The 26742-nt window shown below is 34.8% G+C and overlaps 1 protein-coding gene across 3 annotated transcripts in view; it reads right to left on the reverse strand.

The window, feature by feature from the left end:
* Positions 1–25341, reverse strand: part of LOC145291326 (arginase, hepatic-like) — a 646066-nt gene extending 620725 nt beyond the window's left edge. The window contains exon 1 of one of the 3 annotated variants that reach the window (XM_080137078.1): positions 25103–25341. Coding sequence is in view for 1 of the 3 variants with exons in the window: in XM_080137079.1 (XP_079993205.1) it covers positions 25103–25104 (2 nt within the window). In the remaining 2 variants the exon portion in view is untranslated. The remainder of the gene's footprint in view (positions 1–25102) is intronic. The other 2 variants (XM_080137079.1, XM_080137075.1) reach the window with 2 other exon arrangements.
* Positions 25342–26742: the final 1401 nt, after the last annotated feature.

Consider the following 26742-nt stretch of genomic DNA (forward strand, 5'->3'; position numbering starts at 1 on the left):
TCTACCAACGTTCAGCTCCGTCACTTATTATTGCTAGAAGAAAAGTCATCTAATATTCCCACACTTTCTACCAACGTTCAGCTTCGTCACTTATTATTGCTAGAAGAAAAGTCATCTAATATTCCCACACTTTCTACCAACGTTCAGCTCCGTCACTTATTATTGCTAGAAGAAAAGTCATCTAATATTCCCACACTTTCTACCAACGTTCAGCTCCGTCACTTATTATTGCTAGAAGAAAAGACATCTAATATTCCCACACTTTCTACCAACGTTCAGCTCCGTCACTTATTATTGCTAGAAGAAAAGTCATCTAATATTCCCACACTTTCTACCAACGTTCAGCTCCGTCACTTATTATTGCTAGAAGAAAAGTCATCTAATATTCCCACACTTTCTACCAACGTTCAGCTACGTCACTTATTATTGCTAGAAGAAAAGTCATCTAATATTCCCACACTTTCTACCAACGTTCAGCTCCGTCACTTATTATTGCTAGAAGAAAAGTCATCTAATATTCCCACACTTTCTACCAACGTTCAGCTCCGTCACTTATTATTGCTAGAAGAAAAGACATCTAATATTCCCACACTTTCTACCAACGTTCAGCTCCGTCACTTATTATTGCTAGAAGAAAAGTCATCTAATATTCCCACACTTTCTACCAACGTTCAGCTCCGTCACTTATTATTGCTAGAAGAAAAGTCATCTAATATTCCCACACTTTCTACCAACGTTCAGCTCCGTCACTTATTATTGCTAGAAGAAAAGACATCTAATATTCCCACACTTTCTACCAACGTTCAGCTCTGTCACTTATTATTGCTAGAAGAAAAGTCATCTCATATTCCCACACTTTCTACCAATGTTCAGCTCCATCACTTATTATTTCTAGAAGAAAAGACATCTAATATTCCCACACTTTCTACCAACGTTCAGCTCCGTCACTTATTATTGCTAGAAGAAAAGACATCTAATATTCCCACACTTTCTACCAACGTTCAGCTCCGTAACTTATTATTGCTAGAAGAAAAGTCATCTAATATTCCCACACTTTCTACCAACGTTCAGCTCCGTCACTTATTATTGCTAGAAGAAAAGACATCTAATATTCCCACACTTTCTACCAACGTTCAGCTCCGTCACTTATTATTGCTAAAAGAAAAGACATCTAATATTCCCACACTTTCTACCCACGTTCAGCTCCGTCACTAGTCATTGCATGAAGAAAAGTCATCTAATATTCCCACACTTTCTACCAACGTTCAGCTCCGTCACTTATTATTGCTAGAAGAAAAGACATCTAATATTCCCACACTTTCTACCAACGTTCAGCTCCATCACTTATTATTGCTAGAAGAAAAGACATCTAATATTCCCACACTTTCTACCAACGTTCAGCTCCGTCACTTATTATTGCTAGAAGAAAAGTCATCTAATATTCCCACACTTTCTACCAACGTTCAGCTCCGTCACTTATTATTGCTAGAAGAAAAGTCATCTAATATGCCCACACTTTCTACCAACGTTCAGCTCCGTCACTTATTATTGCTAGAAGAAAAGACATCTAATATTCCCACACTTTCTACCAACGTTCAGCTCCGTCACTTATTATTGCTAGAAGAAAAGACATCTAATATTCCCACACTTTCTACCAACGTTCAGCTCCGTCACTTATTATTGCTAGAAGAAAAGTCATCTAATATTCCCACACTTTCTACCAACGTTCAGCTTCGTCACTTATTATTGCTAGAAGAAAAGTCATCTAATATTCCCACACTTTCTACCAACGTTCAGCTCAGTCACTTATTATTGCTAGAAGAAAAGACATCTAATATTCCCACACTTTCTACCAACGTTCAGCTCCGTCCGACATCCACAGAACAGTGTCCTTCAGCGCCTCTCCGTCGGGGTTTGAGCCTGCTGGCATGTCAACTCATGCATACTTATACTTACAAAGGGTGACAGACTGACACACCGACACACACACAAAGAGCTTGAATCTTCGCTGTCGTCTGCTCATTTAAGACCAACTTATTCATTGAAATATTCCTAATCTTACTCATTAAATTTTTTCTAATATAAAAAAATAATGAACAGTAACTCTTATTTACAACTTTTAAGAAATATAATTGAGCAAAGAAGTTTTGATTATGATTTTCTGACCCACATAATGCACAGCACCTAAACTATCAACTCTGACTTGTTCAATATCTCAACTAATAAATGTTTTACAAGAACTCTAAACATTCTATGGTTTCCTATTGCTGTAAACTTCCATTTTAAACATATATAAAATATCTCTTATGACAAATATGCATTCTGACTCATTATTCTGCTTTTGTTGTATAATACGTCTTTCGTTTTCTCACAATGAATTATAGACTCTATAAATCTTTTTCACTGAAAATATTTAAAAAATCAGCTAACTTCAAAAATATCTTCCCAAATCCAAACCCTTCAAAATTTCAAACACCCTTAAAATAAAATGCTCATGACTGGTGATGGCGTAAGATTGTTGACTTTTCTTCATGCATTATTAATGATGCATGATTTTGTGCTAATTGCAAACATGGACACATTTTATTTTCATTTCACAGAAAAAAATGAAACAACTAAAGCAATATTTATTTCATCAAAAATTATTTGTATTGACAAGAAAGTTAAATTATTTTTTTGACAAAAGTTAAATGATATTTTTCAGTTCAGCTTTTAAACTACATAAAACCCAAAGAATTTTTTTTTTCACCCTCGCCTACTTTAATTGCCTTTGGTATTTATTGACTATTTTGTTGTTATTTTTTCGCTACATATATTTTCTCTGTTAGAAATGTTGGACAATCGGCAATCAATGATTCAATCAACTTACCAATTTAGCTTCCTACTTTTCTGATTGTATAAGAACTTTGGCATTTGTTTTTTTTTTTTTTTGTGTATGTGTAGTGACTAATTAACCTAACCCACCACATTAACAAAAGAATTCATACAACCGGAATCTATTCATTGCGGGGACATTTTGATTGTGTCATCGAACACCTATGCAAATCAGTATCATGCAAGGAAATCTGGCTGTAACGTGTCAACTTGACACACAAACCCTAACCCAACTACATTTTTATCCTTTCACATAGGAAAACAGTAAACAGGTTAGAACATTCAAGAAAGCTGGTATATAAAGATTAACCTGTCAAAATTAAAACAGTCGAGGAAGCAGTTCCACAAGTAACCATTACTACTGCTTGTGGTTATCACATTCTATGCTTATAAACTTTTTCTCCACAGTATTTCACTTTCATAAAGTTTCGCTCATTAAATTATACTAACTTGAAACCTTCCTCAGTCATGCATTCACAATTTCCTCACTCGAAGGACGTTCCCAAATCTTTGCCTTATAACAGATACACATCTCACCGTATCATTAATGGACTCCAATCCTTTTAATTTCCTTCACTTGAGGAGACCGAGTACAATCAAGAACTCTGACTTGCACCTCTAAACACTGAAAATTATTTTCTTCTGGTTAATAAAAAATTGTTATTTAAAACATGTGTAATTGTTCAAAAGTCATACCTATTTGCTGACGTTTTATTGTTGTTTTTTTTTTTTTTTTTGCTGGCTAGAGAAAGGTGTTTCGACCCATGCTCTCGACTTTGTCATGAATTCAGAGACCGGTTGATCCTTCTTCCCTCGACATATGTAAAATTGGCTTTCTACAAAAATTTTTTTTTATTATTAATTGCAGCACATTAAAAATATACAGGTAATTAAACTTCTGCATTTTGTAATCATTTACTGTTTTATGACTAGAGTCTTAAAATTAGAATCTTACACTGAAACAAAACCATTTTTCTAAAAGGTATGTGGGGGGGGGGTTAATAATCTTGGTTGATAATCGATATTAAAATGATACAAAACAGTAAATTGCATTATAATTGGATACGAAAATAATTTAAGTAGAAATATTAGAGAATAACTAATTGAAAGTTCCAAATTGATTTAAAATTATATACATTCTTAAATAAAAAAACATTTTTACTTCATGGCAAATCAAATATATTTATGTTCATAAAAATAATATTGTTTCTTTGTTATAAGAGCAAAATTCGAAATATTGGATTTCAAGTAAAAATGGTATCTACTTAATTGCCATGCCACAGTAATGAACATATCCCAAAATTATGAAAAACAATAAGTAATTATTAATGAAAATATTTTTTTAAGAAAATTAGCAAACATTGAGTTTTGCCACATTGGCCTAAGATTTTCAATTTTCAGAAAATACTTACCTCCCCTGTTACGGTACAAACTTTTCTGTTTATTTATTTCGTTGTGGAGGAGTTCTATATATATGTATATTACCATGGTGTGTTGAATGTGTATACGTGGCACTACTACATATCTGTGTGTTCTTATCATAAATGGACCATATGTATCTTGTGTTGTGTAACGGACTGTTGTCCTCACCTTAATGTCTATTTTAGCCCATGACTTGTCTAGATGTTGGTGTGTGTGTGTGTCAGAACCTATCACATAACATGCATTGATGACATACCAGTTTCTGTTGTTTGTCGCCTTTTTGTCCAGCCTGGAGGATTCAGCAATCATCTTTGGGGGAGCCTGTTGTAACAAAGACGCTTGAAGACAGACCCTAGATGAATGATTGCTTTTATATATATTTTTATTCATTCTATGTCTCCATTCTGAGACCTACCAGTCTCCCTCATAGGACACTTTCTTAACGTTTCTTGTTCATTCAACGTTTCCAATCCAACTCAACACTATGCTTGTGCAAATCGTCCTCATTTGAATACTTTCTAGTGCAAACTGACTGGTCCCAGAGTGTTACACGTTTAACAACCTGTCAAACGTGATTCAAATCTGTTATCCACTCATTGCTAAATAAATAGAAATTTATATAAACAGACAGATAAATATATAGATGGATATCTAGATACACGGATAATTAGATAAAGAGATAACAGATAATTTACTGCTTCTGCCTGGCCACTCTCTAACAGGTTTTCGACTATGCTGAATAAGGAAATCTCATTTAAATTTTGTAGAGACAAATAGTTTTCGAGATATAAAGACCTGTATTATGCATTGTAATTCACTGGTCACCATGTTTGTACATGCGTGTGATAAACAAATATACTTCTTTGCAACTGACACTGCCACCGAGCACAACAATTCAATAATGGACGAGTTTTCCTACCAACTAAAAATGGACGAGTTTTCTGGAATTCGTCTCTGGAAAACTTGTTCATTTTGCTAGGTAGAAAAACTGGTCCATTATTGAATAAATATCGATTGAAAACACATTTTATGACCGTTATTGAAAGAGATGTTGTCTTTAAAAGAGAATACACATCCTATAATATTTGTAAAAAATATTTTTACTTGTTTACTGTTTTAAAAAAATAAAATTGATTTTTCTAAGTGTTCATTTTCTATGTAGCTTTGTAAGTTTCTAGTAGCTCAACTTATTTTAAAAAGGGCATACGTCGGAATACCCTGGCCAAATCACCATTAAAAAAAGTCGTCCGCGCATATAAAATTTAAAAATCGAATCAGAAACTCGAAAACCAAATAAAACAAAGTTTTTTTCTGATGCGTACCTATTTAGTAAAAATGTATTACTATTTCATTATCTTTCTTACTAAAATAAAATATAATTATTAATTTTTTTATTAATTCTTTCTCACTGAAAATAAAAGAAATAACGAAAAAAAAAACCCAAAAATTTCTTCTTGGTCAAATAACACGACAAATAAGTAACAAACAAGAATTTTTTTCTGAGCACAAAATATTTGAAAACCAAACCATTTGCGCCTTTTTTTCTAAAAAAGTATAGTGGCCTGTAAGCAGCAGTATCTTTAGATATATGTATCAACAGGACAGATTAAAATTAATTTTATTGTCTGTGTAGTTAAATTAAAAATCTATTTGTTTCATAAAAGGTAAGTATTATATTGTTTTTTATCCATTTTTTTTTAATTGTACATTTTATTTATTCACAAATTTCTGCATAAATGATTTTCCATAGAAATTGACCCAAACTATAATAAACACATGAAATGATGACGTCACTAATTAATATGTATGATGACGTTCTACACAACGGTTTAGATATGCCTATGTATTAATATATAATTGTAAAAACATTTATTTCTGCGTAAGAAAATATAATTTTGATAAGACAATTTCATAAAGAAAGCAACATTGGATTTTATAAAAAAAATTGGAACTCTGGACTCTTTTGACTCCCAATTTTTCGTCTGCTAAAATTTTAATCACGTGATTATGGTATAGCATCAATAAAATAAACCATTCATTCAAGTGCCGCCTGTTATGGATTTAGCTGAATACGATATTAAAAATCACTTTATGTGTACCTGTGCACTTATGTTACCGGGCTGGCGAAAATGTGTAATTATTTAACAACAAAAAAAAATTTAGTTGTGCTTGTGCTTTATTTGTTCGATTTTGAATAATTTCACAATTATGAATGAATCCGTGTGTACTTTAAAAAAAGTAGTATTTCGCCACAAAAATATATTGCAAAAATTCACTTCTTGTTCCTTTTGGTTTGCTTATTATTTAGTGCGACGTTAATTTTAAATTGTCCGCCAATGAAAAAAAAAAAAAAAATTGAAAATTCTATGTTCTGAAAAAAAAAAAAAATGTCTTTCCGACATTACCCCCCTCCTCCCCACTTGGAGTGTTTTTCTTTTCTTCTTGTTTTATTTCTTTTTCATATAATTTTAAATTGTCCGCAGAAGATTTGTACGCCATGTGAGAAAGTAGTTTGCTAAGTGAAGGCACATTTAACAGCTGTCGTTTATGCTACCACGTGCATAGTGTAAACGGAAACTATAAAATGGCGGTAAATAGTCCCTGGGTTCAGGGGTTAATACCCTGCAAATGGTAAATTTGCGTCGGGTTTGTATTATCAGATCCGTTGTCATCGACCTCGGATACCCTTAAAAAACAAATTAGAGTGGTCGGTGTTCTGCTGTAGCGTAGCATTATATGTTGAAAAATTCCAGTTACAATACCAATTTCATATTTTAAGTCACCTACACACATTTCTTGTAGGCAGCCTGTGATTGGTTAATTTGTATGGGCCAAGATAATTACTTGGTGCCTTTTTTGTAAACGTCCATTTGGTTTTTCAGTCTACGAAAACCTCCGGCAAGGGCGAGACTCACCAAAAGTTGGCACCGAGAAGAATGCCTTATCGAGAATGGAGCCGCAACAATTTCTCCATGTTTAAATCACCTAAATGTTTGGTGAAAAAGGATTTGAAATCTCTACAAGCAGAGACACCCTTATATTGTGCCGAAGATATCCCAATTAGAGGATGGCATCTTTTGAACATTTTCATTGTGTTTATATCACCTAAATGTTTGACCTTTTCTCAAATCAATTAGGGTCCCAAGGAACTCGATTCATGCCTAATTAAAGGCACCAGAACTCTTGCCGAGAACACCATGAATTATTATGGACCTTTTCGAAGGAAAACCACGCTACCACTCAACCAAAAGGAGTTACCTACTGGCTCCCAATTTGGGAGGAAAAAATGAACCAATGTTTTGCAAGGACTGTACTCGGACCAATAACCGTTCTTGGATGTTATAACTGAATAAAATTTTAGTTTAAAGGTATGGTTTTGTAATTGTGGAATTATTTTTGCTTCAGCCAGGGAATATTGAGTTTGTGAGATTAATTTCTCACATTCTTAATTTTACAAAACCATAAGCCGTTATTAATTTTACAAAACGATAAGCCGTTAATAATTTTACAAAACGTTAAGCCGTTATTAATTTTACAAAACGTTAAGCCGTTATTAATTTTACAAAACGATAAGCCGTTATTTATTTTACAAAACGATAAGCCGTTATTAATTTTACAAAACGATAAGCCGTTATTAATTTTACAAAACGATAAGCCGTTATTAATTTTACAAAACGATAAGCCGTTATTAATTTTACAAAACGATAAGCCGTTATTAATTTTACAAAACGTTAAGCCGTTATTAATTTTACAAAACGTTAAGCCGTTATTAATTTTACAAAACGTTAAGCCGTTATTAATTTTACAAAACGTTAAGCCGTTATTAATTTTACAAAACGTTAAGCCGTTATTAATTTTACAAAACGTTAAGCCGTTATTAATTTTACAAAACGTTAAGCCGTTATTAATTTTACAAAACGTTAAGCCGTTATTAATTTTACAAAACGTTAAGCCGTTATTAATTTTACAAAACGTTAAGCCGTTATTAATTTTACAAAACGTTAAGCCGTTATTAATTTTACAAAACGTTAAGCCGTTAATAATTTTACAAAACGTTAAGCCGTTATTAATTTTACAAAACGTTAAGCCGTTATTAATTTTGTTTAATAATTTGATTAAAATTATTGCTAATTCATCTTTTATTTGTTTCTATGTAATCGATTAAGGAGAAGATTTTAGAAGTTGAATTGGAATATTGAAATTCTAGAAACTCTAGTTTGTATCTAAAAAAAAAATTTTTTTTTCTGTTTCGTTAAATCGGAAAAGTGTTTTTTTCTTTTCGTTAATTTTGAATTTGAATTTAACTTCAGTCGCTAAAAACTAATATAATCTATATTTTAAATCTCAAATAAAATTATGTTTTTTGCACTCAAAAAAGGGTAAAAATAAAAGAAATTTTCCTTGTATCCAAAATTATCTCTCGATAATGATTTAATTCGACTTTGAAATTGTAGTCGTAAGTTACAAGTATATTAAATTACATTCATTTGATTTAAAATCCCACATGGCTTTACCTTGTTCTTGGCCCTAAGGGACTTAATGACTAAATGGGAAGCTAAATAGCTTTGCATAAATAGTGCTGTGAAGTGCTTAGAGGTTAACAACCCTTCACTAGATATTTTAAGGTCCCGAGAGATGGTAATTAGAAATTGATTGATGCATCTGAATGATCTGATTAGACATAGTACAAATTAAGACTCTGGATGAAGAGAAATTGCATCTTTGTGAGAATTCAGGGAGTTTTCTTTGGAAACTGAAGAAAAATTGTTATCGTTGAAATTGAAAATAGATACGCCACGAGATATTCAACCTATGACGGTTATGCCTGTAAAAATGCAATTGGACTGTCCAAAGTTTTCTGGTATGTCCATAGACGATAAGTTTTCTTTCAGAACCTTTTTGAATAAATTCGAATTTTGTACAGATAATTTGAACAAGGCTGACAAATTGTGAGTACTTAAATCTAAACTAGAAGGAGAAGCCTTTGAAGTGGTCTCCAGTCTCGCATGTAACATTGCACAACTATGATGTAGCCCTGAAACTTATAGGGGGAAAATATTTAAATCCAGATTTAATTAGAAATTGGGTTTTCGAAGAGATTATTCCTAGTCCGTCTTGCATAACAGATCTAAAAAATTTAAGGTCATTTCTCAAAAAGGTAAAACGAGATCTGACGGAACTTTAGAAGTCTTTTGGGACTGACTTTTTTATTGAGGGTAGAACCTCAGGGGCATTGATAGCCCATGTATTATTAGCAAAATTTCCTAATATTATAAGAAGAGAATTAATGAGTAGAAGTGGCGAACGGTTCCCTTCTCTAAATACTATAATGTCGAACACGTGAGACATTAAGGAATGTTTGATGGCCGCCCGCTCGATTTTCGGCGGGAAAATTGCGCGCCAAGATTGGCACCTTCTTCACCTAATACAAATTCCAATATGGCGTCTTCTCCACGTGATGTGAAGGCCATTTTATTATGCAAGCTGTGCGACGCCACAGACCATTTGATTGAGAACTGTAATAAATATCCTTCCTTCGAAGATAAATGCCGAAGAGCCAAGGAATTGAAATTATGTACTCAGTGTCTGAGTGAACACTCGAATGCTGTTTGTTGAGGAAGTAAGGGGTTTCCTTACCCATGTGCAGTTTGTGGATTAAAAAGCCACTTAAGTGTAATGTGCCCTAAAGGAAATAAGTCCTTTGTGAGCAGAACAACTTATTCTGGACAACAGAACAGTATCTTTCCTGTCCTTAGAATATCAATCAAAGTTCATGGTCAACCTATTTACTTTTTCTGTTTGATTGATACTGGGGGTCAAACATCACTTTTCGCCCAGGCAATACTATTTAAATTGTGTTCTGCTAAAAACATAAAACCCAAGAAAGTTGATATGGCTGTGAACACGTTAACTGGCAATGACTCTTTGAAATTGCAGAAGCACAATATATCTATAAAATCAGGTGATCAAAATCCTTTAAAATTTGAGGCGTTATTTTCCAGGGATTTGAATTGAAAATTATAAGTTGATAATTTTTATAAAGTTGTTAATAACTTAACTCAAAAAGGATTCCAGCTCTGTCTCGGTTATAAGAATTTAAACGAAACTCCCATATTTTATTTTTTTTTTTTAAATTACATTTTCACCCCAAACAAGGCACATTGCCACTCAGGTGTAGGGGGCTACTATCAGGGTCAGCAACTATTGGGGCACTATGTAGGGATTTGGGCAGCAAGATGTCGGTTCACGATGCACTTGAACTTCTGCATGTCAGTACAGTTAGGGAAGCAGGATCTTGGAATGGAATTCCAGAGTCTAGCGGTTCTGGGGAAGAAACTACTGGAGTAGAAAGATTTTTTACATCTAGGGATCTCTACTGTGTGAGGGTGGGATTTAGTTGCCTGTCTGGTTTGTCGAGGGTGTCTGCGTCGTGGGGGCACAAGTGTCTGCAGTTCGTCAGAGCATTCACCATTAAAATTCTTGTAGAACAAGCAAAGGGATGCAACATTTCATCGATGGGACAGAGGCTGAAGCTTAGATGCCAGTTCAGGGCCTATCAGGTTGGCAACTCTTTTTTTAACCTTGTCTAGGAGCGAGAGACTAGTAGTAGACGCACCAGCCCAGATGTGACAACAATACTCCATACATGGGCGAATGGTGGCCTTATAGAGATACAGGATACTTTCAGGTGTCAGTAGTTTTCTAGCATGGTAGAGAGAGCCTACCTTTTTTGCAGCGGCCCTGGCAATGTTTTCAATATAATTGTTCCAGCTCATGTTTCCTGTGAACGTTAGGCCAAGCAGTTTGAAAGATGTACTCTCAGACAGGGAGTCACTGGCCATTGCTATTGGCGGCAGAGAAGGTTTCTTGTAGTTATTGAAGGAAACCAGTTTGGTCTTGGCAGCATTGAATGTGACCATCCATTTATGTCCCCATTCCACTACAGATTGGAGGTCATCCTCTAGTGTTTTTATTGAATTGTATTAAAAACGCACAAAGAAAGATAAACACACACACGCACATACACACACACACACACACACACACACACTGTACATAAAACTTAATCTTGGTCGCAAAAATCCGAACAAGTCAGTTATTTTATATTTGTTTCTGCCATTAAAAAGTTTGGTTATAATTTTATTTATATATTTTTTTAAATTATGTATTTTTTAATTGACATCATCCGAAATTCTCAGTTATAACCTCGGGTTATTTATTTATTTGGTATTATTTTACAACCTGGCCCAGCGTAGTATAAACAATCCCAACCACCCCATGTTAAGAACGACTTTTGAGGTTGAGGGTGTTTATTCCGAAAGCCATTCTTAACATAGGGAGGTTGGAGTGTTTATAATATGCTGGGGCACATCATAAAAATTTGCTATTTATTTAAATTATTATTATTATTAATAGTTTTATTAAAAGTTCTGTAAATATATAAAAAGAACATACTCAGAAAGACACCCCTTTATTTAAATATATTTTGTTTAAAATATGTTCGTTTTGTTACTTACACAAAAAGTTTTGTGTAAATAAAAAAAAGTTTTTTTTTAATCCTTAAAAGTTTTGTAAATATTTAATATTAAAGAAAATGTTTTGTAAATATATATTTTTTCTTTTAAATATTTAAAAGTTTTGTAAATATATTTTTTAAAAATCTTGCTCGCGAACAGTCGAATATGTCTGCTATTTGACCTGTTTACAAGTTTACGAACAACCAACGGAAATGTCAAGGTCGAACAACCGGTGTCCCTTGAATTGTTCGCCTATCTTTATCGTCTGCTACAGGGTATGTAATCTTTACTTGATCCCTCCAATTAAGGGGAAGTCACTTCCCATTTTGGAATTAATGGCTATGTATTTAGCCCTTAAGATAACCCCTAAGATTTTGGATAATTTTTTTTCTAATAAAGTAGCCCTCTTGTGGATCCTGAACAGTAAGGGATTCAAGAAAAATATATTCATTGAAAACAGGATCGCAGAGATCAAAAATTTTCAGAAAATATTAATATCAAATTTGGTGTTCTACTGAAATTAAAATATGTTTTCTCATTGAAGAATCCGGCAGATCTTTTAACTAGAGGTATCAACACTTCTAAGTTTTTCCAGTTATTCAATTTCTGAATGTATGGCCCGAAATGGCTTAATAGAGATGGCATTGAAAGACCCTTACCTTGTCTAAATGAAACTAATAAAAAATTTGTATCACGTTTATACTCTGATGAGGCATATCATTCTGAAAATACCTTCCCGTTAGATATTACAAGTATTCCAGCTTAACTAAGGCAATCAGCATCTTAGAAAAAGTTGTTGAAATTTTATGATTTGTTACGTCACTGTAGTGCTGACAATTTTAATAGGGCCAAATTATTGATATTTGCTAACATGCAAATGGAGGCCTTCTCACTAGGTTATTTGAAACAACATTTCGATAAGGTGCCTCCCCCTAGGGTAACTGCCTTAGGGTTATTCCTTGATAAAGATGGGTTAATTAGAACCAGAGGTAGGATACAGAATTCTGATATTTTGCCTTTTTAGGTCAAGTTTCCCCTTTTGTTGGGGAAAAATCATTATTTAACAAAACTGGCGATTAAGGAGGCTTATCTTAACTGTTGTCACATGGGAGTTAATTCAACTTCTAGTAAGTTAAGACTGTCTGGGGTTTGGATCCGTCAGGGGAGACAAGCCGTAATAGCCTTTTTGCATACTTGCATTGTATGTAAAAGAATAAATTCTCTGCCTTGTAAGGTACCTGCTGGGTCTCTATTGCCTGCTCATAGGGTGAACTCTGTTCGCCCATTCAAACAAGTGGGTGTGGATTTCACTGGTCAATTTTCCATAAAAGTTAGAGGGGTAGAAGTTAAAATGTACATATTACTCTTTACATGCATGAGTTTGCGTGCAATTCATTTAGAATTATTGCTGAACATGATCACCCGCTCTTTCATACTAGCCTTTGTTAGGTTCACCAATTTATTTGGTATTCCTACGCATGTATATTCCGATAACACAAAATCCTTTGTTGCGTCCGGAATATTGTTATCGAACATGCTCGAATCTGACAAGCTGAAGGAACAATTTAAATCTATTCACATCATCCAGCGAACAATTCCTTTTTATTCTGCCTGGCAAGGGGGGGGGGAGCTTGGAAGAGATTAATTAAAACTGTCAAGCAATGTTTGAGGAAACTATTGGGCAGAAGAAAGTTGGATTATTTTGAATTTCTGACTGCACTTTCTGATGTGCAAAAGGCAATAAATGACAGACCCCTCACTTATATTGTTTCTGCCGACAGAGGCTTTAGTATTTTAACTCCAAATCATTTTCTTCAAACAGGATATCAACCTCGTTTGCTTATTAATAATTATCATTCTGAATTGTGTCCTGACCCCCAAAATAGGACTGGCTTGTTACATTCCCTCGAAATGAGGAATAAATTTGTTGAAAAATTCAATCGTATCTGGCACAATGATTACCTCTTGTCATTAAGAGAAGTCGATGCCAAAATTGAGAGTAGTAGTTCCCCAAAGTTATCTGTTGAGAGATATTGCTTATTAAGTTACCAACAAACCCAAACAATTTTGGAATCTTGGTAAAATAATCAAATTAATTACTGGAAGTGACAATAATGTTCGTTTCGCTGTCGTTCTTAAAGACGGGTGTGAACAGATTCATTCCTTAAAAAATCTTGTGCCCTAGGAAATAAGGGTAATGATGATATTGTATTGACCGAATTTATTGAGGAAAGAGGTCCCTTCTTCCATCCAACCTGTTCAGTTCCTAATGATGGAACATCACCTATGGTGTGCTGTGATTCCTGCAACAGGATTAATACCATCTCTATTAAGCCATTCTTGGCCATACATCCAGAAATTGAATAACTGGGAAAATTTAGAAGTGTTGATACCTCTAGTTAAAAGATCTGCTGGATTCACCGATGAGGAAACATTTTAATTTCGGTAGAACATCAAATTTGATATTAATATCTTCTGAAAATTTTTTGATCTCTGCAATCCTGTTTTCAATTAATATATTTTTCTTGGTCTATAATATATATATATAATTTTCGAAATTATAAACGACGCCACGGATTACAACGGCGCCATAGAAACGCTAGACGCTATTTATATGAAACCAACAAACATTGTATTTAACAGACATCAACTCCTGACAAGTAAACAGAAACCGACACAAACCATCGACGAGTTCATGCAACAATTGGAAGTATTCGCTAAATCTTGCGAATTTCAAGCGGTAAGTGCCGAGGAAAACAAAAAACAATATATACGGGACACGTTCATTAGCGGCATCTCGTCTTCGTCTATCCGTCAGCGCCTACTTGAAAAACCTTTCTCGACGCTACAAGAGACATTTACAGTGGCTAGGTCCCTAGAACAAACGGAGAAGCATACGGCCAGCTTCGATTACCACCTGAGCGTAACAGCTACCGTAGCTCAACCAGAAGAAACTCCCTTAGCCGCTGTAAAAGGAAATACATTACAAAAAGGAATTTGTTTCTTCTGTGGGAACACACGGCATGCACGGGCGATGTGTCCTGCGCGTAATACCGAGTGTAGAAAATGTAAAAAAAATGGCCATTGGGCTAAGGTATGTAGATCATCCTCCTCTCCTGCTGCTGTGTTGTACGACCCGGACTCCCCCCCACCCAATCTCTCCTGACTAGGAACGGGTGCCAAAGACATCACCTACACCAAATGCGAAATAAATGGGCAGGTAGTGAATGCTATGGTAGACTCCGGCAGCGTGGGGACGTTCATTAGCAAAAATACAGCAAGAAAGCTGAAACTTTTTGTTATCCCCAAACTGAAAACCGTAGCATTGGCGGACCCGAATCATCATGCTAAAATCATCGGCGAAACTGTTGTTGACATCTCTCTAAACGGTGAAAACCACCACGCCATGACGGTGGAAGTAATTAAGGACCTGTTCACGGATATGATTGTCGGAAAAGACCTTCTAAAACAATATAAAACTGTGACGTTGAAATTCGACGGTCCCAGGGAAGAACTTGTTATTGGAGCAATGGATAAGAGTAACAGTTTTCCATGTATCAAAATTTCTCCTCCTCCCCTCTTCTCTCATCTTTCTACTCGGACGACCCCTATTGCCACCACATCTCGTCGTCACTCATTCACTGACAACATTTTTATTAAAGAGGAAACTGCCAGAATGCTGAGGGAAGGCATAATAGAGCCCTCTATATCTCCTTGGCGAGCCCAAGTTTTAGTGACCTCTAACGAGAATCTAAAAAAAAGAATGGTGGTCGACTATAGCGACACCATAAATAGATTTACAGAACTAGATGCCTATCCCATGCCTAACATTACTAAAATGATTGATGATATAGCTCGATACAAAGTTTTTACAACACTTGACCTGAAGTCTGCTTACCATCAAATCCCAATTAGTCACGCCGATCGGAAATACACAGCATTCGAAGTAAATGGAAAACTTTACCAATTTACTCGTATCCCTTTTGGAGTCACTAACGGAGTGAGTGCCTTTCAAAGATGCATCGATGGCATTGTAGAAAGAGAAAAATTAACAGATACTTTTGTGTATGTAGACAATGTCACGATATGCGGAAAGGATCAACAAGAACATGATTACAACCTTCAAAGGTTTTATAATGTAGCAAAAAAATGCAACATCACACTCAACCAAAGTAAGAGCATCATTTCTACTACTTCTATCACACTTCTTGGGTACACAATCCAGAACAACCAAATTACTCCTGATTACCTGAGGCTAAAACTACTCCTTGAAATAACACCGCCTCTAAATTTACAGTCGCAAAAACGAATAATTGGTATGTTCTCTTACTATAGTAAATTCATTCATAATTTTTCTGATAAGATACTGCCGCTGAACCATAACAGGGAGTTTCCACTACCCCCATCTATTCTAAATTCTTTTCAGACGCTGAAGACCGACTTAAGTAATGCCACCCTTATAACTGTTGACCCGGACAAAGAATTTGTAGTGGAAACTGATGCCAGTAAATACTGCATTGCTGCTACGCTGAACCAACAGGGTAGACCCGTTGCATTCTTTTCTCGGACACTAAGCCCGAACGAGATTAGACATCACGCGGTCAAAAAAGAAGCTGCTGCGATTGTCGAAGCTCTTCGAAAGTGGCGACACTTCTTACTCGGGAGACATTTCAAAGTTATTACAGATCAAAAGAGCGTCAGTTTTATGTTCGATAATAAGAGAAAATCAAAAATTAAAAATGATAAGATATGTCGTTGGCGGATCGAACTATCACAATTCAAATTCAGCATTACTTACCGCCCAGGAACGGAAAATACAGCTGCTGATATATTTTCTCGCATCTCTGCATTAACGCACACTTTGCAAGACCTCCGCGACTTGCATGCTACACTATGCCATCCTGGAGTCACGCGACTAAGCCACTTCATCCGGACAAGAAACCTTCCTTTCTCTTTAGAACAAATTAAAAACATAACAGACTCGTGCCCCTCCTGTCAGTATTTGAAACCTAAATTTGCCAGTTGTGACAAAGGAACACTCATACAGGCTGTACTAACTTTCCAGCGATTAAACATCGACTTTAAAGGCCCTTTACCTACTTCTGTACGTGGTAACAAATACTTACTCACCATAATTGATGAATATACTCGCTTTCCCTTTGCCTTCCCCTGTAAGGATATGACTAGTAAAACCGTGATCCATTGCCTAAACCAACTATTTGCTATTTTTGGCATGTCCGATATGATACACACTGACCGGGCTGCCGACTTCCTTGCAGGAGAAATCAAAGATTACTTACGTGGCAAAGGTATCGCCACCTCTAAAACAAGTAGGTATCACCCTGAGGGTAACGGGCAAGTTGAGAAGCTCAATGGAACTTCATGGAAGGCCATCCAAACGACCTTACACTCTAGCAACATGAAACTGCCTCATTGGGAAGATATACTACCAAACGCTCTCCATTCAATCAGGTCGTTACTATGCACTGCCACCAATACGACTCCTCATGAGAGAATGTTCAAATATAGTCGTAGATCTTCCTCCGGAACTTCGGTTCCCACTTAGGCGAAACCATGCCCAGTATATGTCAGAAACCATACTAAGTCTAGTAAGCTCGACCCTCCAGTAACCCCTGCTACCTTATTAGACATCAACCCCTACTATGCTCATGTACAACTACCCTCTGGTGCGGAAACTACTGTCAATGTGCGAGACCTGGCCCCTAACTCCTCAAACCAAGAAGACGAACACGATGAAAACAATACTGCAAGCTCTAAAGCCCGTAAAGAACCGCCACCTGATGAAAACAATATCGACGTGGAGGAGAAGAACCCCTTACCTGATCCTGAACATATCCATACTAGCCACGATGTGGATGCTGAGAACAAAAATCCCTGTGAGTCAGTGCGGAGATCGCCCAGAATGCGGCGATTTCCAAGTAAATATAAGGACTTTTTAACCTAGTACTGAACAGACTAAATTTAACTTCTGTAATTCCATACTTAATTATTGTTGAAGGGGAAAATGTTATAATAAATTACTGTAACTCTTCAGGAAATGAATCATAGTTATTCCCCTTGGCCGGAACAAAGGATTCCGCCATATTGATTTTGCCAAACACGTGTATATATTTTAAGCTGATAAAACCTTTACGAAAGGCATTCTTATTCATTCTTCTAGCTCCCTGTTCCTATTTACAATACGTCCCCAAAGGACAGAGTTAGACACCAGGGTCGTTTTTTAATGTGGAGAAAAGGAACAAAAATTAAAATTGTCTCAGTCGTGAAGGATTTCTCCTCCACTGACAGAGAACAAGAAATTGAAGTGCAGCATCTGAAGAACAGACTTTGATCTTGTCCCAAAGGCCAAGCTAAATTAGCTCCCTGTTTCACATACAAGGTGAACCGTATGCGTTTTTCAATGCATCACAGAAACAAATAAATTCGACAGAACGATTTTCAAACAATACATGCCTGGAAAATTCAAACTTCCCAAAATTATTTAGATCCTTGGCGTGGTTTTGCCACAGCTCTTCAGGAATCCGCTCATCCCAAGACAACTTGTTTTTCCAGATCAAGCTGACAAGGATCTTCCCCTGTATCGTGACAGGGAGAAGCAATGATAAAGGGTCATATACTCCTTATATTTGCAAAAGAATCCCCCATTTGGTATTGACCCCAGAGTCCACTAAAGTAGGAGAGAGTTTGAATGTATCCCGAAGAGGAGCATGTTGGTATCCCAATACCTTCTCAAACGCTGGGAAGGAAGATGAAATAGTTTCATCCTCCAAGATTTTATCTTGTATCTTAGAGCAGTTAGAATTGCAGGATCGCAGATCGAATCCTGCTTCTAACAATCTGCTGCAAACATTATTATAAACAGTAAGTAAGGATTCTCTGCCACAACTGGTGGTGACAAGATTATCCGCATAAAAATTGTTGGAAATAGCATACGAATTTGAATCCTTTACATATTTTTCCACATGGAATTTCAATATGAAGTTCAGAATGAAAGAACTAGCATTAAACCCAAATATAATTGTTTTGTACCTGTATGTACATAACCTGTCACCCTTCTTAATGAAAAGCAAAATCTGTTCTTATCCTCTCCTGATTTAAGGTAAATTTGTAAAAAGGCCTTCCTTATATCACCTAGAAGGACATATTCGTTTTTCCTGAAAAACAGCAAAAAATCCAATAATTTAGCAGTTAAGTTTATGCCCATGTGAGCAGCGTCATTAATTGATGTCCCCTCTCAACGTTTCAGGGAGCAGTTAAACATGAGACGAATTTTTGTCGCCACTTTGGGTCCTTCCTTAATAAATGGGTCTATGCGGAACCCAAATATAATCTTCATAATTCCCAGGCGGGACAAAAAACTGCTCCATTATACCACATTCGTCATAATCCTCAAACACTTGGAAGTACTCATTATACATTCCCTTCCTTTTCTCTCCATTATCTTCAAGGAAGGCACAAAGTTACTTTTTACATGTGGGAGTTTATCTTGATGCCACGGTAAATTTATATAGTATTTTCCCTCCTCTAAGACAATGGAGTCTTTAAACTCCTCTATCTTCTCTTTGTCCACGGGAGATAATTTGACCTCTTCGTCGATACCCAATGAGTCGAGAGTGAGCAATTTCTCTGACCCTTGTTCAATTGTTGATTCGGAGAAAAAAGGTTTTAATCCGTCCTCATAGGAGAGGGTCGGATTTAGAACAGAATTGATTAAATAGCTATCACATCAAACATTCCTTAATGTCTCACGTGTTCGACATTATAGTATTTAGAGAAGGGAACCGTTCGCCACTTCTACTCATTAATTCTCTTCTTATAATATTAGGAAATTTTGCAAATAATACATGGGCTATCAATGCCCCTGAGGTTCTACCCTCAATAAAAAAGTCAGTCCCAAAAGACTTCTAAAGTTCCGTCAGATCTCGTTTTACCTTTTTGAGAAATGACCTTAAATTTTTTAGATCTGTTATGCAAGACGGACTAGGAATAATCTCTTCGAAAACCCAATTTCTAATTAAATCTGGATTTAAATATTTTCCCCCTATAAGTTTCAGGGCTACATCATAGTTGTGCAATGTTACATGCGAGACTGGAGACCACTTCAAAGGCTTCTCCTTCTAGTTTAGATTTAAGTACTCACAATTTGTCAGCCTTGTTCAAATTATCTGTACAAAATTCGAATTTATTCAAAAAGGTTCTGAAAGAAAACTTATCGTCTATGGACATACCAGAAAACTTTGGACAGTCCAATTGCATTTTTACAGGCATAACCGTCATAGGTTGAATATCTCGTGGCGTATCTATTTTCAATTTCAACGATAACAATTTTTCTTCAATTTCCACAAATGTTTAAGGTGGCAAAAACTGCCAATATTATTCTTCCAAAACGAAATCGTAACCACAAAGCAATAAACAGAACGTTAACGAAATTCGCCGTCAGAAATATCGGCCCCCAAAGTTAGGGCAAATTCACAGAATAAGAATCAAGCCACACCACTAAACTAACCCTTTCCTTTCCCTCTATTTTTTTTATCGAATAAAATTTCAACCCACAATATTATTTTGAAATTGACAAGACAGAAGCATAAAATAAATTCAATAACATTAACAATCTCAAATTGAATTGAGATTCTCAATTCAATTTCAATCAATCAATTTAAAATTATATTTAATGCGTGAAGATAGAACACATTCAAATTTAGTGTGATTTTTCTATTTAAACAATTAAATCAAGGGAAAAAATCTTCAAAGATTTCTCATTACTCTTTTTTTTTTTACGTCTACAGAATCTGAACCAAAACACTTTTGTTTTTCTAATTTAAATCACGAACAAATAATCCACGTGGGATTTTAATCCAAATAAATGTAATTTAATACACTTGTAACTTACGACCCCAATTTCAAGGTCGAATTAAATTATTATCGAAACACAATTTCAAATGTAAGAACAATTCCTTTTATTTTTCACTTTTTTTTTTTTAGGAAAACTCGTCCCGGGAAAACTCGTCTCGGGAAAACTCGTCTCGGGAAAACTCGTCTCCGGAAAACTCGTCTCCGGAAAACTCGTCCCCTTTCGCTAGGTAGGAAAACTGGTCCCTTATTGAATAAATATCGATTGAAAACACATTTTATGATCGTTCTTGAAGGAGATATTGCTTTTTAAAATAGACTATAGCCCCCCCCCCATAGTATTTAAAAAAAAATATTTTTACTTGTTTAATGTTTTTTTTTTTTTTAAATAAAACCGATTGTCCGTTTTCTACCTAACTGGCTAAGTTCTTAGTGGTTTCACTTATTTTAAAGCGTTTATTATGTTCATACAAAGTTAATTACAATTTATTTGGTTCTTATTTTTTAAAATTTTTATGACTCCAAAAAACATCGTTAAAATAATATTTTAACGATGTTTTTTGGAGTCATAAAAATAATAATAAAAAAACAAAACAAAAAAATTAAAAACTGGGAGCGTTACTTTTTTGTTTTGGTTTTTTAATTATGATAGTTTTTTGTTGTTATGTTTTCGTTTTCTCTCATCACTCATGCGTTATTTAAAATTATAATTCTATCAATTATCCACATTTATTGTCGTCTTGTCAAATTTTGCAAAAATTAACTAATAAATTAAAAGCGAAATATATTTTTGGCGCGAGAGATGCCATGTGCTAACAATCTCTCATTAACTCATTTTTAATTTTTTAAATTTTTACTTCAAAATTCTAAAATCAATCATTCAGAGAAAAAGTAATCACTAAATAAATTTATTAATCAATTTTATTGAAAACTCCGCTATCGTTTATCAAGAATCTTTTTAATTTCATTTTTTGTTGGTTGCTTTTCGAAGGGAGATATCCCCCCCTCTCTCTCTAAATTATATTTTAAAAAATATTAAAATTTATTATTTTCTTTTTAAAACCAAATCTCCCTCAGTAATTTCTTTAATTTTCTATTTTTTAACGATTATCAAGACCCCCTAAGATACCGGGCATTATTTCTCGTTCTCCCGTAACACTCGACCGACATGTTTTTTGTTTGTTTTCTGTTTTTTTTTTTTCTTTACCAAATAAACGATTCCAAATGAATTAAATAAACAACATAGTCGGCGAGGTAGAAAAATCGATTTTACCCTTTTATAAACAACAGTATATAAGTAAATTCTTTTTATATTAATATAAAAAAAATATGCGGTCTCGTTTATGAACATAATAAACGCTTTTATTAAAAACACAAAAAAAAACATTAAACAAGTAAAAAAATTTTTGTTTAAATATTAGGGGGGGGGGCTATAGTTTATTTTAAAAAACAATATCTCCTTCAAGAACGATCATAAAATGTGTTTTCAATCGATATTTATTCAATAAGGGACCAGTTTTCCTACCTAGCGAAAGGGGACGAGTTTTCCGGAGACGAGTTTTCCGGAGACGAGTTTTCCCGAGACGAGTTTTCCCGAGACGAGATTTCCCGGGACGAGTTTTCCCGGCACCGTTTTAACCCCCCCCCCCTCTCTAAATTATATTTTAAAAAAGATTAAAATTTGGGTTTGTATTACTGTACACATAGATTCGAAAAAGTAGTTAAAAAAACAAATATATAACAAATAAATGTTATCAAAGGCAAGATAAGTTACTTTTCTACCAAACTGGATATAATTCTCGTGTTTTTATTCAATTTAACATGTTTATTCAGCTCGAAAAACATGCAGCGTTTACCGATGTATTGGAAAATTCAAAATGGCGGCCGACTCTCTCTTAAACACGGTAAGTTCGGGAAAAGGTGTTATAAATAATAAACTAGACAAAATACTGTTAGAAATTCGCTCAATATATATTACCGTGACATAGGTTGATTCGGTGTTTTTTTTAATAGTATTTTGTCTAGTTTATTATTTATAACACCTTTTCCCGAACTTACCGTGTTTAAGAGAGAGTCGGCCGCCATTTTGAATTGTCCAATACATCGGTCAACGCTGTATGTTTTTCGAGCTGAATAAACATGTTACATTGAATAAAAACACAAAAAATATATCCAGTTTGGTAGGAAAGTAACTTATCTTGCCTTTGATAACATTTATTTGTTATATATTTGTTTTTTGACAACTTTTTCGAATCTATGTGTACAGTAATACAAACCCGTTTTCTGTGGGGTTTTTTCTTTACCGAATAAACGATTCCAAATAAATTAAAAAACACACAACATAGTCGGCGAAGTAGAAAAATCGATTTTACCCTTTTATAACAACAGTAAATAAGTAAATTCTTTTTATATTTGTATAAAAAAATATGCAGTCTCGTTTATAAACATAATAAACGCTTTAAAATAAGTGAAACCACTAAGAACTTAGCCAGTTAGGTAGAAAACGGACACTTAGAAAATCAATTTTATTTAAAAAAAAAAAAAAAAAAAAACATTAAACAGGTAAAAATATTTTTTTTTAATATTATGGGGGGCTATAGTCTATTTAAAAAAAAATATCTCCTTCAAGAACGATCATAAAATGTGTTTTCAATCGATATTTATTCAATAAGGGACCAGTTTTCCTACCTAGCGAAAGGGGACGAGTTTTCCGGAGACGAGTTTTCCGGAGACGAGTTTTCCGGAGACGAGTTTTCCGGAGACGAGTTTTCCGGAGACGAGTTTTCCCGAGACGAGTTTTCCGGAGACGAGTTTTCCGGAGACGAGTTTTCCGGAGACGAGTTTTCCCGAGACGAGTTTTCCCGGGACGAGTTTTCCGGGCACCATCACGGAAACATGCAGTCCATTTTTCACAATCGTTTGGCAGTCCCTAGTGGTCAATGTCTCGATTCTTTCCTACTTCAAAAAAACTTTTACACCGACAACTCCCAAGGATTTCGGGGTGCTGAAAACGAATATAACATTTTAAAGTGACGCAGAAAAAAGAGAGAAATTATTTTTGTAAATATTCAGATACATTACAACAGAACATCGACCACTCTAATTTGTTTTTTAAGGGGTAATCGAGGTCGGTGACAACGAATCTGATACTCAAACTGAGAGCAAATTTACCGTTTGCATGGTATTAACCCCTGAACCCACGAACTACTTTCCGCTATTTTACAGCTTCCGTTTACGCTACGCGCGTGCACGCGGCAGCATAACGACAGCTTGTTTCACTTAGCAAACTGCCTTCTAATATGGCGTACCAATCTTCCGCGGAAAATTTAAAATTAGATGAAAAAGAAATAAAGCAAGAAAAGAAAAGCACACCAAGTGGGGAGGGGGTGTAATTTAGTTTTTTAATTTTTTTTTTTTTTTTTTTTTTTTCCAGAACATAGAATTTTCAAAAATACATTATAGCACTTTTTGGATGGAAAATTTAAAATTAGCTGAAAAAGAAATAAAACAAGAAAAGGAAAACACTCCAAGTTGGGGAGGGTATGGGTTAATTTAATTGTTTTTTCCCCCCTGGGACATAGAATTTTCAAAAAGTAACGCACCGACATTTTCGAGGGTGGAGTAATTCTTCATATTTACCTTATTTTTTAATTATTTGATCTTTTCAACTTTAAAAAATGTTGAAATTTTTATCGATTTTTTTTAGTTTTCGTAACATGAAATATAGGGAGGGGTAGAATATCTAAAAAAAATATATATATATACTTCCTTTAATATATTTAACAAAACCTACTTTTGTTATGTAAGTTTATTTAATAATGAATAACTATCGAAAATTTCAGGAAAATATGACTATTATTTGATTTTTGCTAGATTTTTAAAACATGAGTGTGTCGGCACACCCATGTTTTAAAAATCTACACACTGTGTCAACGGCGTAAAAAAACGTTACTAGGAACGTTGTTTTAAAGCGTCGATAATGTAAACACGCTATTTGTTTCGCATTTTCATTTTTTTTTTTTTTTTTTTTGTATGCTGTAAAAAATTAAAAAAAATATATTAGCAGTTTATTTGAAGTCTCTTCTTTTAAACGGTAAAAAAAGTTACAATTACATTGTGTTACATACAAGGGGGGTTAAAACTGGCGCGCGTTGGAGGTACCTACTATCATTTTTCGTAATTTTTAGATATGCTCATTACTGTGACACAACAATTAAGTAGATACAATTGTTTTGTTTTGTTTTGTTTGTTTTTTTGCTTGAAATCCAATATTACGATTTTCGAATTTCAGTCTAATAGAAAAAGCACCAAAATAACTATGGCATTTAGAAAACGAAACAGCTGTCAGTCAAGTTGTTTGTAGGGGAAAAAGTTTGTGGCATAAAAGAAAACAGAAAGCGAATGAAAACAATACTTACATGAGAGCATTCGTTGGTGTTATTTTCTCTCATTTCTTGTCGAGGTATATAAATAAAATAACAACGACATATTAATCCAACAAAATAAGTTTTAAAAGAGGACAACCTGTTGAGGGTAAACGGGAAAATGGCCGTAAAACTGTTTAATGAGGCACTTTTCTTAGGCCGGCCTATTGTTTACCTCCACTTGCAGCGACTATTATATCGAACGCCCATCTTTCGAGCACGTCGCCGAACGTTCTAAACAATAACCAGTGACAGGCGTATACTTCCCTATACAAAGTTAGACTTGAGGCCGTATTTTAAATGTGGGAGATATCCAGATCCCCTGAAAAAGGTTAGGACAAAAGTAAAACTTGTCCCATTCAAGACAGATTTCTCCTCTCTGAAGTAGAAGAATACTACATTTTGAATTATTTATTTTCAAAAATAAACCGTTCAAACTAAACACAACTATTCGTCTATTCCTTTTAGATTCGCATTCTCAAATATTCGAGAAGGTTGGACTGCTTGCCTAATTCCACTTTAGACACCACAAAACACTTGATCTGATAGTCACCCCATGATATTGTAATATTTGCTGTTATCTCGTTTGAATAAGACACAACACAAACACTAATTTGAAGGATTATTTTATTTTCTGTTAATACTGCGAACATGGTAAGATGACATGAGTATAGCAGTCGTCAAAACACGTGTGTACTGGACGTCGACTCAGTGAACTCTGCCTCATTCTCGTTGAAAAGACCCCCAGCATGCTCTACTTGGATGGTAGGAGCAGGCTGGTAGGGGAGGAGTCAATAAGCAGGGTGACTAGGTGTAAGGAAGGGTTAAGGAGTGAGAATTGTCTTTTACGCTGTAGGGAAGAGGAAGGTTTAATATAATGCTGAAGAGGATGGTAGTAGTGGTTTTGGTTTTGTGACCTAAATCTTTAGTCAGTACAGAGAGGTACCCTGTTAGTATACGGAGTGCTCATATATATGTATATTTTTATTTTATTTTTTATTTTTTATTTATTTTTTTAATAATAAATGTATTCATTGTCTTTTTTTCATGTAACTCTCCTACTTGAAGTTCTTGTTTTTATCTTATGTTCCTGCACTTTTTCAGGGAGTAAAATGTCGGGTTTTTATTTTTGTTGGTAGTTGTATTTTATGTACATTTTTGCTTGTTTTCAATGTAACGTTTCAAATGGTCTATTGAAACTTGTGTATGCGTGTTTGGGTTCGTTTCTATAAGGAAATATTTAGGTGTTCGTTCGAGTACAGTGTAAGGACCTGAATAGGGTGCTTCTAATTGTTTTCGAACGCGGTCGATCCTAATCCAAACTTTATCACAGGTTTGAAGTTGATTTGGTACATATGCTTTCTTTATTGATTTTTCTCTGTTTTAAAAGTCTGTCAGATCAAATTTTGCCATAGTTTTGTGTAGTTCTTTTGTAAAATTTTGTGTAATTGTTTCTGTATTTTTCTGTACCAATCAATAGTTGTGGTAATAACATTTGTGTACCTGTGATCGCATAAAATGGGGAAAAATTGGAGCAGTTGGGGATACTTTGAATTCCCAAGAGGACTATTGGTAGGGTTGAAATCCAAGATTCTTTTCGGGCCATTATAGCTGCTGTAATAGTTCTGTGGTCT

The sequence above is a fragment of the Euprymna scolopes genome, chromosome 12 (assembly GCF_053919585.1).
Source record: "Euprymna scolopes isolate OS-2025 chromosome 12, ASM5391958v1, whole genome shotgun sequence".
Lineage (NCBI taxonomy): Eukaryota > Metazoa > Mollusca > Cephalopoda > Sepiida > Sepiolidae > Euprymna > Euprymna scolopes.